Below are 14,718 nucleotides of genomic sequence, written 5' to 3' on the forward strand. Positions count from 1 at the left end.
GGTGGCTGCTAGTGAAGCTGGTTGAGAGAATGCCAAGAGTGTGCAAAGCTGTCATCAAGGCAAAGGGTGGCTACTTTGAAGAATCTCAAATATAAAATATATTTTGATTTGTTTAACACTTTTTTGGTTACTACATGATTCCATATGTGTTATTTCATAGTTTTGATGTCTTCATTATTATTCTACAATGTAGAAAATTGTCAAAATAAAGAAAAACCCTTGAATGAGTAGGTGTGTCCAAACTTTTGACTGGTACTGTATATTTTATGAACTCAGTCAGGGTCTCAACTTACTGTTGAGAGTTAGAATAATATAGCATCAGCAGTTTTTCTCTTGTTATGGTTGTCACTGACAATCAATCAATTAGCCCATGTCAGCTACCATTTTTTAGATAGGTAAATTAATCTAGCCAGCTATCTTGTAGTAACTTGTGGTAATCGTGGTTGTAATCATGGTCGAATATCGACCGGGCACAAAGGGCACGTGCCCAGGTGCCCTGACCTCCAGGGGGCACCCATTGATTTTGTTTGTCACTCTTACTCAGATATCATATTATCTTGGCATAAGTCAGGGCAAAATGTGTAGAATTGCAGGAAATTTGCTTGAAAACGGCAAAAGTGTCTCTCCACCCCATGGCATAATATGTAGAATAGCAGCAAACTTGTTTTAAAACTGCAACATTTTCTCTGAGCCCCATGACAAAATGTGTAGATTGTCAGGTAATTTACAAAAAAAAAAAAATCCTCTCCGCCTTCAAAAGGGGGGCCACTAAAATGTTTTGCCTGCAAGGTTTTGATTGAGGCCCCCAAAAGACTAGGGCACTGATTGTGACATACAAGGAGGAGTGCTCTAGCTGTCCTGACAAATGAGCTATAGACACTGTGAGAACCTGTGAATTTATCTGTAGAACTGTAGAGCACTTTTTCAGCTGCTGTTCAGTTCACAGCACTGTGCGGGTACACTCTTAGAAAAAAGGGTTCCAAAAGGGTTATTCGGCTGTCCCCATAGGAGAACCCTTTTTGGTTCCAGGTAGAACCCTTTTAGGTTTCATGTAGAACCCTCTGTGGAAAGGGTTCGACATGGAAACAAATGAGTTCTACCCGGAACCAAAAAAGGGATCTACCCGGAACAAAAAAGGGTTCTACCTGGAACCAAAAAGGGTTCTTCGGCTGTCCACATAGGAAAACCCTTTGAAGAACCCTTCTTGGTTTCAGGTAGAACTCTTTTGGTTCCCTTTCAGGTTTTAGATAGCACCGTTTTCCAAAGAGTGTATAGCGAGAGGAGAAGAGAAAAACAAAACAACAAAATCAACAAAGGACAATGTCATTGCCCCATATACCTCCTTATTGAGCCTTGCAATAAAGCAGCATATATTGAGAGTTACAGTGTCAGTGGGAAATGTAATACATCTCTGTATCCTCTCATTCTGCTGACACACTGACTGGGCTGCTGCCTGCTGCTGGAGCTGACCCCCATAGAAAGAGGGTTAAGATGGGCTGACTCTCCCTCTAATCTGAGGTTTTCATGCTGGAGGAGAGGGGAGGGCCTGGGTGGGGCCTGGGAGTGCTGCTGCTGTGGAGAAGCAGTAAAAACCTGCATTTAGTTGAGTAAGTCCAGGGCCCACGCCCGACAACCCTGAACACAACCAGATGGCCATGTAGCTCTTACCGTCACTGCTCTCCGCGTCCTTCTGTTCCTTCTGTTTCTACTGCTCCTACTGCTACTACTAGTCATATCAAATGGGCTTGAAACATCACCTGCACACTTCCATTTCCTCCTCTCTCTATTGCTGCTTCATGTAGCTATAGCTCTCCTGCTCATTCCTCTTTGTTGCATTGCTTCATCCTCATCAACATCTGACTTTCCGCTGTCTCTGTGGTTGTAACCTCCTGATGTTGAGGGGGATGAAAAGGGGTTGTGGGTTTTGGGGTGAGGGAAATGTACTGTATGCAGCTGGACTAGCTCTATACTGTTCTGCCAGACCAGCCCCTGTGTGTGTGATAGTGTTCTTGTGTGGCCCAAACCTTCCTCCTGTTGCTAGGCTAACTCTGCCACATCAGTCACACTTATTTCATCTCGCTCCGTAAAGCAGAGCAGCCCAGCAGTCCAGAAAGTGCAGAAAGCAGGAGAAAAAGGAACTGGAACTCCCCATCTGACACACACTGCCTGACTCATACCACCATACCCTCTCCTCTTTCCTTCCTTTTTTTATTCTTTCAAATGTCCATTAGCATTGCCAGCATCCCAGCCTGTGGCAGTGGATAGGAGGAGGAGAGATGGAGGGAGGGCTCCCTGCTCCCCCCATCCCCACCAACCTGTCAGACGGTGTCTGCTAGGTTCCATGACTCATTACCACAACCATTCATAAGTCACTCTCCCAGCCGCCCGCAATCTCCTCCCTGTCTCTGTGTCTACTGCTCTCTGTCTATGCCACTCTGATGACAGCTAGGGCCCATCAAAGCAGGAAATATGACTCCATGCCATCATCCCCAGTTCCTGTTCTAATCTTATGTTAATCAGATGGATGGATGGAGGTCCAGATTACTTTGTGGGGGATTTATTTCCCTGAGCAAACAACCGTGTTTCAGGCGTTATCAGCTGCTGTCATCGGGGCACCATATCCTTTGGGCCACAGTGGTCCTGTAGCTGGAGCCTCAGGACTATATTGATTAGTTTATAAATAGAGTTTATCAGTGATGTGTTAAAGATTGCAGTCTTTAAAATTCTCAGAACATGTCAAGGACATCATCAAGGGCATCCAGTTCTTGAACTCAAAGATCGCACGCAAATACGTGTGTGTGTGCGTGCGTGTTTGTATTGTCAGTATAGAGGAGTGTATGCATTCTGGGAGGCTGCTACTCACTGTCGAAGCTCCTGTACTGTGCGTTGAGAGAGGCCTGTAGCGAGCGTCCAGCCTCTCTGACCAGGCCCTCAAACTCCCTGCGACTCAGGTTGGAGAGGGTCTCCTCCATGGCACTGGTACAGCAGGTGTACCCCTGGGGACAGATCCGAAGGTGCTCACCTACACAGACGCAAGACAGAAGAGAGGACATGTTTAGGGATTTATCCACATTACACACAAACTATATTTCCATACATTTATTTTGTTCTGTCTGTATTTTGTTCATACAGCAAAACAGCACAACTGTGATGGGCATTGTATCTGATAAACTGAAAATGGTCCATAATGGATTGCTACTGGTCTCTGTAACCTGTGGAGTAATCCATCTCTTAAGGATCTAAAAATAGCTGTGCAGGCTCCTCTGCTTCCCTAGAACCCACAGTAATAAGAAAGAGAGAGGATGATATCTCATTATTACCACCAATTCATTACACTGACCTACATGCCATCACATGGCCTCGGGCCCTCAGGACCCCAGAGGTGGAGGAGGCAGCCCACTGGTTATCACATATCACCTCTCCCCCTCTCTCTGACTGTCTCTGAGCAACACATCAGACCAGTGTCTGTCAGACTACAGCCAGAGAAGAGCTTAACCGGAGAGAATAGAGATGAGCTCAGTCATAGAACAGAGATATTGATTATGTTAGAGGACACAGTGGGATCAACTCAAAGAGCATGGAGGTGCACAGCTGAAAACTACACTGGAGAACGGGCCATTCCAAAGACTCATATATAAAAACAACCAGATGACATATACAGGTAATTGCCAAAAATACTTGTGTAAATGAGGGATACAAAGTGTATTAAAAGCAGATGCTTCCACAAATGTATGGTTCCTGAGTTAAATAAGCAATTAACATCCCACCATGCTTAGGGTCATGTATAAAAATGCTGGGCAGGCCATTATTTTGGCCATTATTTTGGTTACCATGGCTATGCCCCATGAGATGACAATGCCCCCATCCACAGGGCACGAGTGATCATTGAATGGTTTGATAAGCATGAAAACAATGTAAACCATATGCCATAGCCATCTCAGTCACCAGATCCCTACCCAATTGAACACTTATGGGAGATTCTGGAGTGGCGCCTCAGACAGCGTTCTCCACCACCATCAACAAAACACCAAATCATGGAATTTCTAGTGAAAGAATGGTGTCGCATCCCTCTAATAGAGTTCCAGACACTTGTAAAATCTATGCCAAGGTGCATTGAAGCTGTTCTCACTCGTGGTGGCCTAACGCCCTACTAAGACACTTTATGTTGGTGTTACCTTTATTTTGGCAGTTACTAATAGAAGAATGGCGCCGGATGGGATGGCTGCCGTTTTACAGACTCCTAATCAATTGTGTTATTTTGTGTGTTTTTTTGCATTGTTTGTAACTTATTTTGTACATAACGTTGATGCTACCGTCTCTTATGAACGACATGAGCTTCTGGATATCTGAAAAGCAATTACTCACCTCGAACTAGACAAAGATTTTTTCTTTAATGAGTCTGACACGAAGGATATAATGTTGTTTCATGGACAAGGCCCAAATTCCTGTTATTCGCATGAAGAAAATAAGGAAATACAGTAGACACAGATCAGGGTGCCTTGTGAGAATTCGACGGTGACCCGCCTCCACCATCCGTTCTATTGGCCAATGTGCAATCACTGGAGAATAAACTGGATGAGCTCCGTTTGAGACTATCCTACGTACCAATGGGACATTAAAAACTGTAATATGTGGCTGAACGACGACAGATGATATACAGTTGGCTAGGTTTTCTGTGCATCGACAGGACAGAACAACTACGTGCGGTAAGACGAGGTGTGGGGGTGTGTGTCTATTCGTCAATAACAGCTGGTGCGCAATGTCTAATATTAAGGTAGTCTCGAGGTATTGCTCGCCTGAGGTAGAGTACCTCATGATAAGCTGTAGACCACACCATCTACCCAGAACATTTTTATTTATATTTTTCGTAGCCATCTATTTACCACCACAAACCGACGCTGGCACTAAGACTCAACCAGCTGTATAAGGCCATTAGCAAACAAGAAAATGCTCATCCAAAAGCGGCGCTCCTAGTGGCCGGGGACTTTAATGCAGGCAAACTTGAATCTGTTTTACCTCATTTCTACAGCATGTCAAATATGCATACAGAGGGAAAAAAAACTCTAGACCACCTTAACACCACACACAGAGATGCGTATAAAGCTCCAGCTGAATCCTGCTTACAAGCAACAACTAAAGCAGGGAGTACAAGTGACTCGCTCAATACGCTAGGGGTCAGATGACGCAGATGCTACTCTACAGGACTGTTTAGCTAGCACAGACTGGAATATGTTCTGGGATTCATCCAATGGCATTGAGGAGTATACCACCTCAGTCACTGCCTTCATCAATAAGTGCATCGACAACATCGTCCCTACAGTGGCCGATTAATTAGGGCCGATTTCAAGTTTTCATAACAATCGGTAATCGGCATTTTTTTTACGCCGATTATGGCCGATTACATTGCAACCCATGAGGAGACTGCGTGGCAGGCTGTCCACCTGTTACGCGAGTGCAGCATCAAAAGGACCTTGTGGCTGCAAAGAGCCAAGGTAAGTTGCTAGCTAGCATTAAACTTATCTCATAAAAAACAATCAATCTTAACATAATCACTAGTTAACTACACATGGTTGATGATATTACTAGTCTAACTAGCTTGTCCTGAGTTGCATATAATCAATGCGGTGCCTGTTAATTTATCATCAAATCACAGCCTACTTCAACTTCGCCAAACGGGTGATGATTTAACCTCTTATGGCTAGGGGGCAGTATTTTCACGGCTGGATAAAAAACGTACCCGATTTAATCTGGTTACTAATCCTACCCAGTAACTAGAATATGCATATACTTATTATATATGGATAGAAAACACCCTAAAGTTTCTAAAAGTGTTTGAATGGTGTCTGTGAGTATAACAGAACTCAAATGGCAGGTCAAAACCTGAGAGATTCGTTTACAGGAAGTGGCCTGTCTGACCATTTCTGGAACTTCTTTGCCATCTCTATCTTTTACTAAGGATCTCTGCTCTAACGTGACACTTCCTACGTCGTCCATAGGCGCTCAGAGCCCGTGAAAAACCTGAATGTCGTCATCCCAGCCCCAGGCTGAAACACATTATCGCCTTTCTCAAGTGGCCGATCAAGGTACTCTGGGCTTAGGCGCGTGACCTGGCCGCCCCCGTCTTTGTGATTTTTTCCTCTGTTTGCCGAAAAGGAGATTCCCGGTCGGAATATTATCGCTTTTCTACGAGAAAAATGGCATAAAAATTGATTTTAAACAGCGGTTGACATGCTTCGAAGTACGGTAATGGAATATTTAGAATTTTTTTGTCACGAATTGCGCCATGCGCACGACCCTTCTTTACCATTTCGGATAGTGTCTGGAACGCACGAACAAAACGCCGCTATTCGGATATAACGATGGATTATTTTGGACCAAACCAACATTTGTTATTGAAGTAGCAGTCCTGGGAGTGCATTCTGACGAAGACAACAAAGGTAATGAAACTTTTGTAATAGTAAATCGGAGTTTGATCAGGGCTAAACTTGGTCGGTGTCTAAATGGCTAGCCGTGATGGCTGGGCTATCTACTGAGAATATTGCAAAATGTGCTTTCACCGAAAAGCTATTTTAAAATCGGACATATCGAGTGCATAGAGGAGTTCTGTATAATAATTCTTAAAATAATTACGTTTTTTGTGAACGTTTATCGTGAGTAATTTAGTAAATTCACTGGATGTTTGCGGGGGGTATGCTAGTTCTGAACGTCACATGCTAATGTAAAAAGCTGTTTTTTGATATAAATATGAACTTGATTGAACAAAACATGCATGCATTGTATAACATAATGTCCTAGGGTTGTCATCTGATGAAGATCATCAAAGGTTAGTGCTGCATTTAGCTGTGGTTTTGTTTTTTGTGACATTATATGCTAGCTTGAAAAATGGGTGTCTGATTATTTCTGGCTTGGTACTCTGCTGACACAATCTAATGTTTTGCTTTCGCTGTAAAGCCTTTTTGAAATCGGACAGTGTGGTTAGATAAAGGAGAGTCTTGTCTTTAAAATGCTGTGAAATAGTCATATGTTTGAAAAATTGAAGTTTTTTTATTTTTGAGGATTTTGTAATTCGCGCCACGCCTATCATTGGATATTGGAGCAGGTGTTCCGCTAGCGGAACGTCTAGATGTAAGAGGTTAACAAAAGCGCATTCGCAAAAAAAGCACAATCCTTGCACCAATGTACCAAACCATAAACATTAAAGCCTTTCTTAAAATAAATACACAACTATATTTTTTTTAAACCTGCATATTTAGTTAAAAGAAATTAATGTTAGTAGGCAATATTAACTAGGGAAATTGTGTCACTTCTCTAGCGTTCAGTGCAAGCAGAGTCAGGGTATATGCAGCAGTTTGGGCCGCCTGGAACACAGCGCGGTTTAAGACTTCAAGCCTATCAACTCGCGAGATTAGGCTGGCAATACTATAGTGCCTATAAGAACATCCAATAGTCAAAGTTATATGAAATACAAATGGTATAGAGAGAAATAGTCCTATAATTCCTATAATAACTACAACCTAAAACTTCTTAACTGGGAATATTGAAGACTCATGTTTAAAGGAACCACCAGCTTTCATATGTTCTCATGTTCTGAGCAAGGAATCGCTTTCAAGGAGCAGGACACAGGGCTTGCAAACTACTCCGGACTACAAAGAGAAACCCAGCCACAAGCTGCCCAGTGACGCAAGCCTACTAGACGGGCTAAATGCAGGTAGGCTAGTGGTTAGAGCATTGGGCTAGTAACCGAAAGGATGCTGGATCGAATCCCTGAGCTGACAAGGTAAAAATTGTTCTGCCTCTGAGCGAGGCAGTTAACCCACTGTTCCCCGGGTGCTGAAGACTTGGATGTAGATTGTGGCAGCCCCCCCGCACCTCTCCGATTCAGAGGGGTTGGGTTAAATGCAGAATGCACATTTCAGTTGAATGCATTCAGTGGTACAACTGACTAGGTATCCCCCTTTCCCTTATGCTCGCTTCGAGGCAAGCAACACTGAAGCATGCATGTGAGCACCAGCTTTTCCGCACGACTGTGTGATCACACTCTCCATAGCCGATATGAGCAAGACCTTTAAACAGGTCAACATTGACAAGGCCGCGGGGACAGACGGATTACCAGGACGTTCTCAGAGCATGCGCGGACCAACTGGCAAGTGTCTTCACTGACATTTTCAACCTACCCCTGACCGAGTCTGTAATACCTACATGTTTCAAGCAGACCACCATAGTCCCTGTGCCCAAGAAAGCGAAGGTAACCTTCCTAAATGACTACCACCCTGTAGCACTCACATCGGTAGCCATGAAGTGCTTTGAAAGGCTGGTCATGGCTCCCATCAACACCATCATGCCGGAAACCCTAACAGATCCACAGATGACGCAATCTCAATCGTACTCCACACTGCCCTTTCCCACTTGGACAAAAGGAACACCTATGTGAGAATGCTGTTCATTGACTACAGTTCAGCGTTCAACACCATAGCACCCACAAAGCTCATCACTAAGCTAAGTACCCTGAGACTGACCACCTAACTCTGCAACAGGCTCTTGGACTTCCCGACGGGCGGCCCCTAGGTGGTGAGGGTAGGGAACAACACATCTGCCACACTGATCCTCAACACGGGGGCCCTCAGGGGTGTGTGCTTAGTCCCGTCCTGTACTCCCTGTTCACCCACGACTGCATGGCAAGCACGACTCCAACACCATCATCATTAAGTTTGCTGATGACACAACAGTGGTAGGCCTGATCACCGACAACGATTAGACAGCCTATAGGGAGGAGGTCAGAAACCTGGCAGCGTGGTGCCAACAACCTCTCCCTCAACGTGACCAAGACAAAGGAGATTATCGTGGTCTACAGGAAAAGGAGGGCCATACACGCCCCCATTAACATCGACGGGGCTGTAGTTGAGTGTGTCGAGAGTTTCAAGTTCCTTGGTATCCACATCACTAACAAACTATCATGGTACAAACACACCAAGAAAGTCGTGAAGAGGGCACGACAATGCCTTTTCCCCTCAGGAGACTGAAAAGAAAGGCATGGGTCCCCAGATCCTCAAAAAGTTCTACAGCTGCACCATCGAGAGAATCCCGATCGGTTGCATCACCGGCTGGTATGGCAACTGCTCTGCATCTGACTGTAAGGCGCTATCGAGGGTAGTGCGTACGGCCCAGTACAACACTGGGGCCAACCAGGACCTATGTACTAGACAGTGTCAGAGGAAAGCCCAAAAAATTGTCAAAGAATCCAGTCACCCAAGTCATAGACTGTTATCTCTGCTACCACACGGCAAGCGGTACCAGACCGCCACGTTTAGGTCCAAAAAGCTCCTTAACAGCTTCTACCCCCAAGCCATAAGACTGATGAACAATTAATCAAGTGGCCTCCCAGATTATTTGCATTGACCCCCCCATCCCCCTTTGTTTTTACACTGCTGCTACTTGCCGTTTAATATCTACAGTATGCATAGTCACTTTACTCCTACCTACATTACCTCGACTGTAGCCCCGCACTTTGACTCCACCTGTATATAGCCTCATCATTGTTATTTTATTGTGTTACTTTATGTTTTAGATTTTTTTTTTACTTTAGTTTAGTAAATATTTTAAGAACATTATTTTCTTAAAACTGCATTGTTGGTTAAGGGCTTGTAAGTAAGTATTTCAAGGTAAAATCTACACCTGTTGTATTCGGCACATGTGACAAATACATTTGATTTGATACCCGCATATACAGTACTGTGCCTTCAGAAAGTATTCACACCACTTGATGTTTTCCTCACTTTGTTGTGTTACAGCCTGAAACTTTAAAATTGATTAAATTGAGATTTTTTTGGTCACTGGCCTACACACAATACCCCATAATGTTAGCATTTTTACAAATTAATAAAAAATGTAAAGCTGAAATGATTTGAGTATTCAACCCCTTTGTTATGACAAGCCTAAATGAGTTCAGGAATAAAAAGGTGCTTTATCAAGTCACATAATACAGTACGTTGCATAGACTCACTCTTCGTGCAATAAATCAAATCAAATAGTGTTTAGCATGATTTTTAAATGACTACCTCATCACTGTACCCCACACATACAATTATCTGTAAGGTCCATCAGAGCAGTGAATTTCAAACACAGATTCAACCACAAAGACCAGGAGAGGTTTTCCAATGCCTCGCAAAGAAGGGCACCGATTTGTAGATGGCTAAAACATCTAAAAAGCAGACATTAAATATCCCTTTGTGCATGGTGAAGTTATTAATTACACTTTGGATGGTGTACCAATACACCCTGTCACTACAAAAATAGAGCTGTCTTTACTAACTCAGTTGCCGGAGAGGAAGGAAACCGCTCAGGAATTTCACCATGAGGCCAATGGTGACTTTAAAACAGTTACAGTGTTTAATAGCTGTGATAGGAGAAAAGTGAGGATGGATTAACAACATTGTAGTTACTTCACAATACTAACCTAGTTGACAGAGTGAAAAGAAGGAATAATAAAAATATTCCAAAAGATGTATCCTGTATGCAACAAGGCACAAAAGTAATACGGCAAAATATATCGCAAAGCAATTCACTTTTTGTCCTGAATACAAAGTGTTATGTTTGGGGCAAATCCAATACAACACATTACTGAGTACCACTCTCCATATTTTCAAGCATAGTGGTGGCTGCATCATGTTATGGGTATGCTTGTAATTGTTAAGGACTGGGGAGTTTTTCAGGATAAAAACATTTATGGAATGGCGCTAAGCACAGGCAAAATCCTAGAGGAAAACATGGTTCAATCTGCTTTCCACTAGACACTGGGAGATGAATTCATCTTTCAGCAGGACAATAACCTAAAAAACAAGACCAAATCTACACTGGAGATGCTTACCAAGAAGTCAGTGAATATTACTGAGAGACCAGGTTACATTTTTGACTTAAATCAGCTTGAAAATCTATGGCAAGACCTGAAAATGGTTGTCTAGCAATGATCAACAACCAATTTGACAGAGCTTGAAGAATTTTGAAAAGAATAATGGGCAAATATTGTATAATCCAACTGTAAGACTGTAATTGCTACCAAAGGTGATTCTAACATGTATTGTCTCAGGGGTGGGAATACTTCTGTAATTGAGATATTCTGTATTTCATTTTCAAAACATTTGCAAACATTTCAAAAAACATGTTTTCACTTTGTCATTATGGGGTATTGTGTGTAGATGGGTGAGAAAAAAATTCTGTAACACAACAAAATGTGGAATAAGTCAAGGGGTGTGAAAACTTTCTGCAGCGACTGTAAAAGACGTCCCAGCTAGCACATAACGTTCTGAGAACCATATGTTTCTTAGAGCTTGGTGAGAGCGTGGTTGCCCTATGGTTATTTTGCAAACAACCTTCCCACAACTTTCTGGGAACGGTGCAGGATAGTGTTCTGGCTTTGGAACATTCTCAGCACATTAAAGGAACTTCACAAAAGAAATCTTGGTATTTCAATACTTTAACATAACGTTTCCAAAAAGTTCAAACATGGTTATATTAAAATTCAATTTTGGTAATGTTCTAGGAGTGTTCTCCAACTGGTTTGACTTTGGGAATGTTCTCAAATAGTTCAGAGAACATTCAGAAACAACGCTCTTCTGTGGGAATTTCAGTATTCCAGCGTAACATTTCCTACAGGTTTCCTCATGGTTCTTTTTTAAGTAATGTTCTCAAATTGTCCCAAGAACGTTAAGAAAACTTTCCATAAAAACCACAAGAAAACTTTAGTAACATTCAGAGAATGTTCTAAGAATGTTATTTAAAAAGATATACATTACATTCTCAGCATCAACAAAACTTTCTCTATCCTCTATCTTGTTAAGAATGGAAAGTAAGTCGCTCTGGATAAAAGCATCTGCTAAATTACATTTAAAACATTTTTTAAGTGTGTTCAGGTGTGTCGGCCGCGCCTACTAATTGGCCACATCTGATTTGATTGTTTCCTTTGAAATGCGTTCTGTTTGAATAGACTTAAATGAAAAGCTTTTTATGAGTAAAAAAAAACAACATGGCATGCTAGCTCCATCCTGGTGATGCAGTGGACTTATTCCATGGATAGAAAACAGAAGAGCATAGGTTTGAATCTCACTGACACCGTGCCACAATAAAAAATAAATGTGTTTGCATGACTAATGCCTAAGCAATTACATTTCCATGTGTCCTATCTGTGCTTGGAGTTCAAAACAGTTAACCAAAACTAAGATAGCAGTGTTATTAAGTCTTATTGAAACATGTTCTTAGAATGTTATTTAATTACCTTCAAATCACCTATAATTTCCATTCTCAGAAGGTTAATAATACCTCCCAGGAAAATGTTCAGGGAACCCTAGTAAAACATTCTCAGAAACTCCCTGCAACCTAAAACTTAAAGGGACATTTCTAAATTCATCATCTCTAGCAAAACCCCAACATCAACATAAGTGAAAATGGCATAAAAAAATATTCATCTTTCTCTATCTTTTTTACTACAAACATAGAAAGCTCAATTTTCCCATATGTTGATGTTGGGCTGGTGCTGGAGATGATTAATATGATGTTGACATTTTTTTAAATTTCCCTTTAACGTTCGCAGAACAGGCAAAATGTTCACTTCCATTCTCAGAACGTTTAAAAAACATTCCGTTTTACCGGTAAAGAAACATATGGCTTCATTCCCAGAATCAATGGGAAACAACAAATTTACGTTCCCACAACTTCCAAGAAACCAAATGTGCTAGCTGGGATTAACCTCAACAAACACAAATACAGAACAGCACAAAGATGATAAACACGTCGAAATCTCTGCAGTGCGGCATGTGAACATTGCTAGAAGTGATAGCAGAGCAATGGAGCACACACACAAACAAACACACATGCAGAAAAAAGAGGGCCAGACAGCTTAGAGTACAGTCTGCAGTCCCAGTCCCCAGGCAGGTGGGGGTGAACCTGAGGAGGGGGTTAAGCAGACACAGGGGGCATGGGGGGTGAGTGATCTGCCTGCCCTCTCTCACATTTCGCAAACAGGTTCCCTGTTAAAGCCCTTCCCTCGGCCTGGCCCTGGAAGTCTTTACCGCGAACTGGAGCAAGTGATGTTATCGCATCCATGCATCTTTTATGACTCCTGACTACAGCAGTTGGGAAAAGTTCAGAGAAGTTTCTATTAACTTATTTATTTCCTCACTTTTATCTTAAAATTCCAGAGAAAGAACATAGATATCTGCCTACCAGGAAGCTCACTAGTTGTGTGGTAGTCAGGCAGTAGTTTGTCTATTTTCCTTTAGTGTTGTAAACAGCATGTGGTACAGTATTGTGACATTGTCATGGGGAGTATTGCAAACCTTTATATCAAATCAAACAACTTTGAGAGGACATGGAAAGGGATGATTGATCCTGATCGTGATCACGCTGTATAGAGATGAGAAGGGTATCACTCAATGAACTTGACAGCCATTGTTATTGTGCATTTTCCTATTGTGTATAATAATAAAAAAATATTTAGCTTCATTTAACTAGGCAAATATAAACTCCTTCCTCCTGAACATCTCTTTTTGTAATCTTCATTTTAGTTATGTCTTTACTTTGAAGCAGCGCTTAGCTTCTGAAGCGAGACTTCAAACAGGTTGTGATGAGGTGGTTTGATATGCGGAGCAAAGTGTGAACCAGTAAAAACTCAATGGATGGATTCTAGTAGAGATCATATTGCGTGTCTCACTCGTAGGCCTAGAATATTACGGAGCTGAAAAGGCTAAAATCTCATTAAACAGCTCATCTTGTGGCCTGTTCATGAGCATGCGTCCATTTTAGTCAGCGAGCAGGGGGAAGATGTGTGGCATGCATTTCAATTACTGCTGACAGTGAACAACGAAAGACAAGACTGATAATCTGTCATGTGCACCCACATTCATACAAGCCAGGGACACAGGAGACACACGCTTGAGCACCCACCCACACACCTCCCTCCCCAATCCATAGACATGCAAAGACAAACACACAGAATTATAAATAGCAAGTCATCATCAGTATGCAGATAGGATCACATCTCTCATTGGACCAGTAAGACAGCAAGGTTCCTGAGACTTAGGCCTATATTATGTAGATCCCTTCCAACAGTATATACTGTATGTAACATTTGCCACTCCATATTGAGATGCTCTAGACCTACAGTATCTACACTCTGTAATATCTGCCTCCTGAGTGGCGCAGCGGTCCAAGGCACTGAATCGCAGCGCTTGAAGTGTCACTACAGCCCTGTGTCACAGCCTGCCGTGACCGTGAGACCCATGAGGCGGTGCACAATTGGCCCAACATCGTCCGGGTTAGGGGAAGGTTTGGCGGGCCGGGATTTCCTTGTCCCATTGTGCTCTAGCGACTCCTTGTGGAGGGCCGGGCACCTGGAAGCTGACCTCGGTCGCCAGCTGTGCGGCTGGCATCCGGGTTAAGCGAGTAGCGTGTCAAGAAGCAGCGTGGCTTGGCAGGGTCGTGTTTCGGAGGACGCATGCTCTCGATTTTCGCCTTTCCCAAGTCCGTACGGGAGCTGCAGCGATGGGACAAGACTGAAACTACCAATTGGATATCACGAAAAGGGGGTAAAAAAATACAAAATAATACTTTTTTTTAAATAAAAAATATCTGTAATGGGTATGATTGAAAATGGGCAGCTACATCTTGCTATAGTGGCTGGTTGGCTATATCCTATCCATATCCTGTTGGCTGCTTGGTGTTCGTCCC

General features: G+C 42.7%; 1 protein-coding gene across 1 annotated transcript in view; it reads right to left on the reverse strand.

Moving 5' to 3' along the window:
* LOC106584349 (glypican-1) overlaps positions 1-14,718 on the reverse strand; it is a 72,505-nt gene that overhangs the window by 13,402 nt on the left and 44,385 nt on the right. Inside the window, exon 2 of the mRNA XM_014169561.2 lies at positions 2,864-3,022. Coding sequence (XP_014025036.1) covers positions 2,864-3,022 — 159 coding nt within the window. The remainder of the gene's footprint in view (positions 1-2,863; positions 3,023-14,718) is intronic.

This window comes from Salmo salar, chromosome ssa23 (genome assembly GCF_905237065.1).
Source record: "Salmo salar chromosome ssa23, Ssal_v3.1, whole genome shotgun sequence".
NCBI lineage: Eukaryota > Metazoa > Chordata > Actinopteri > Salmoniformes > Salmonidae > Salmo > Salmo salar.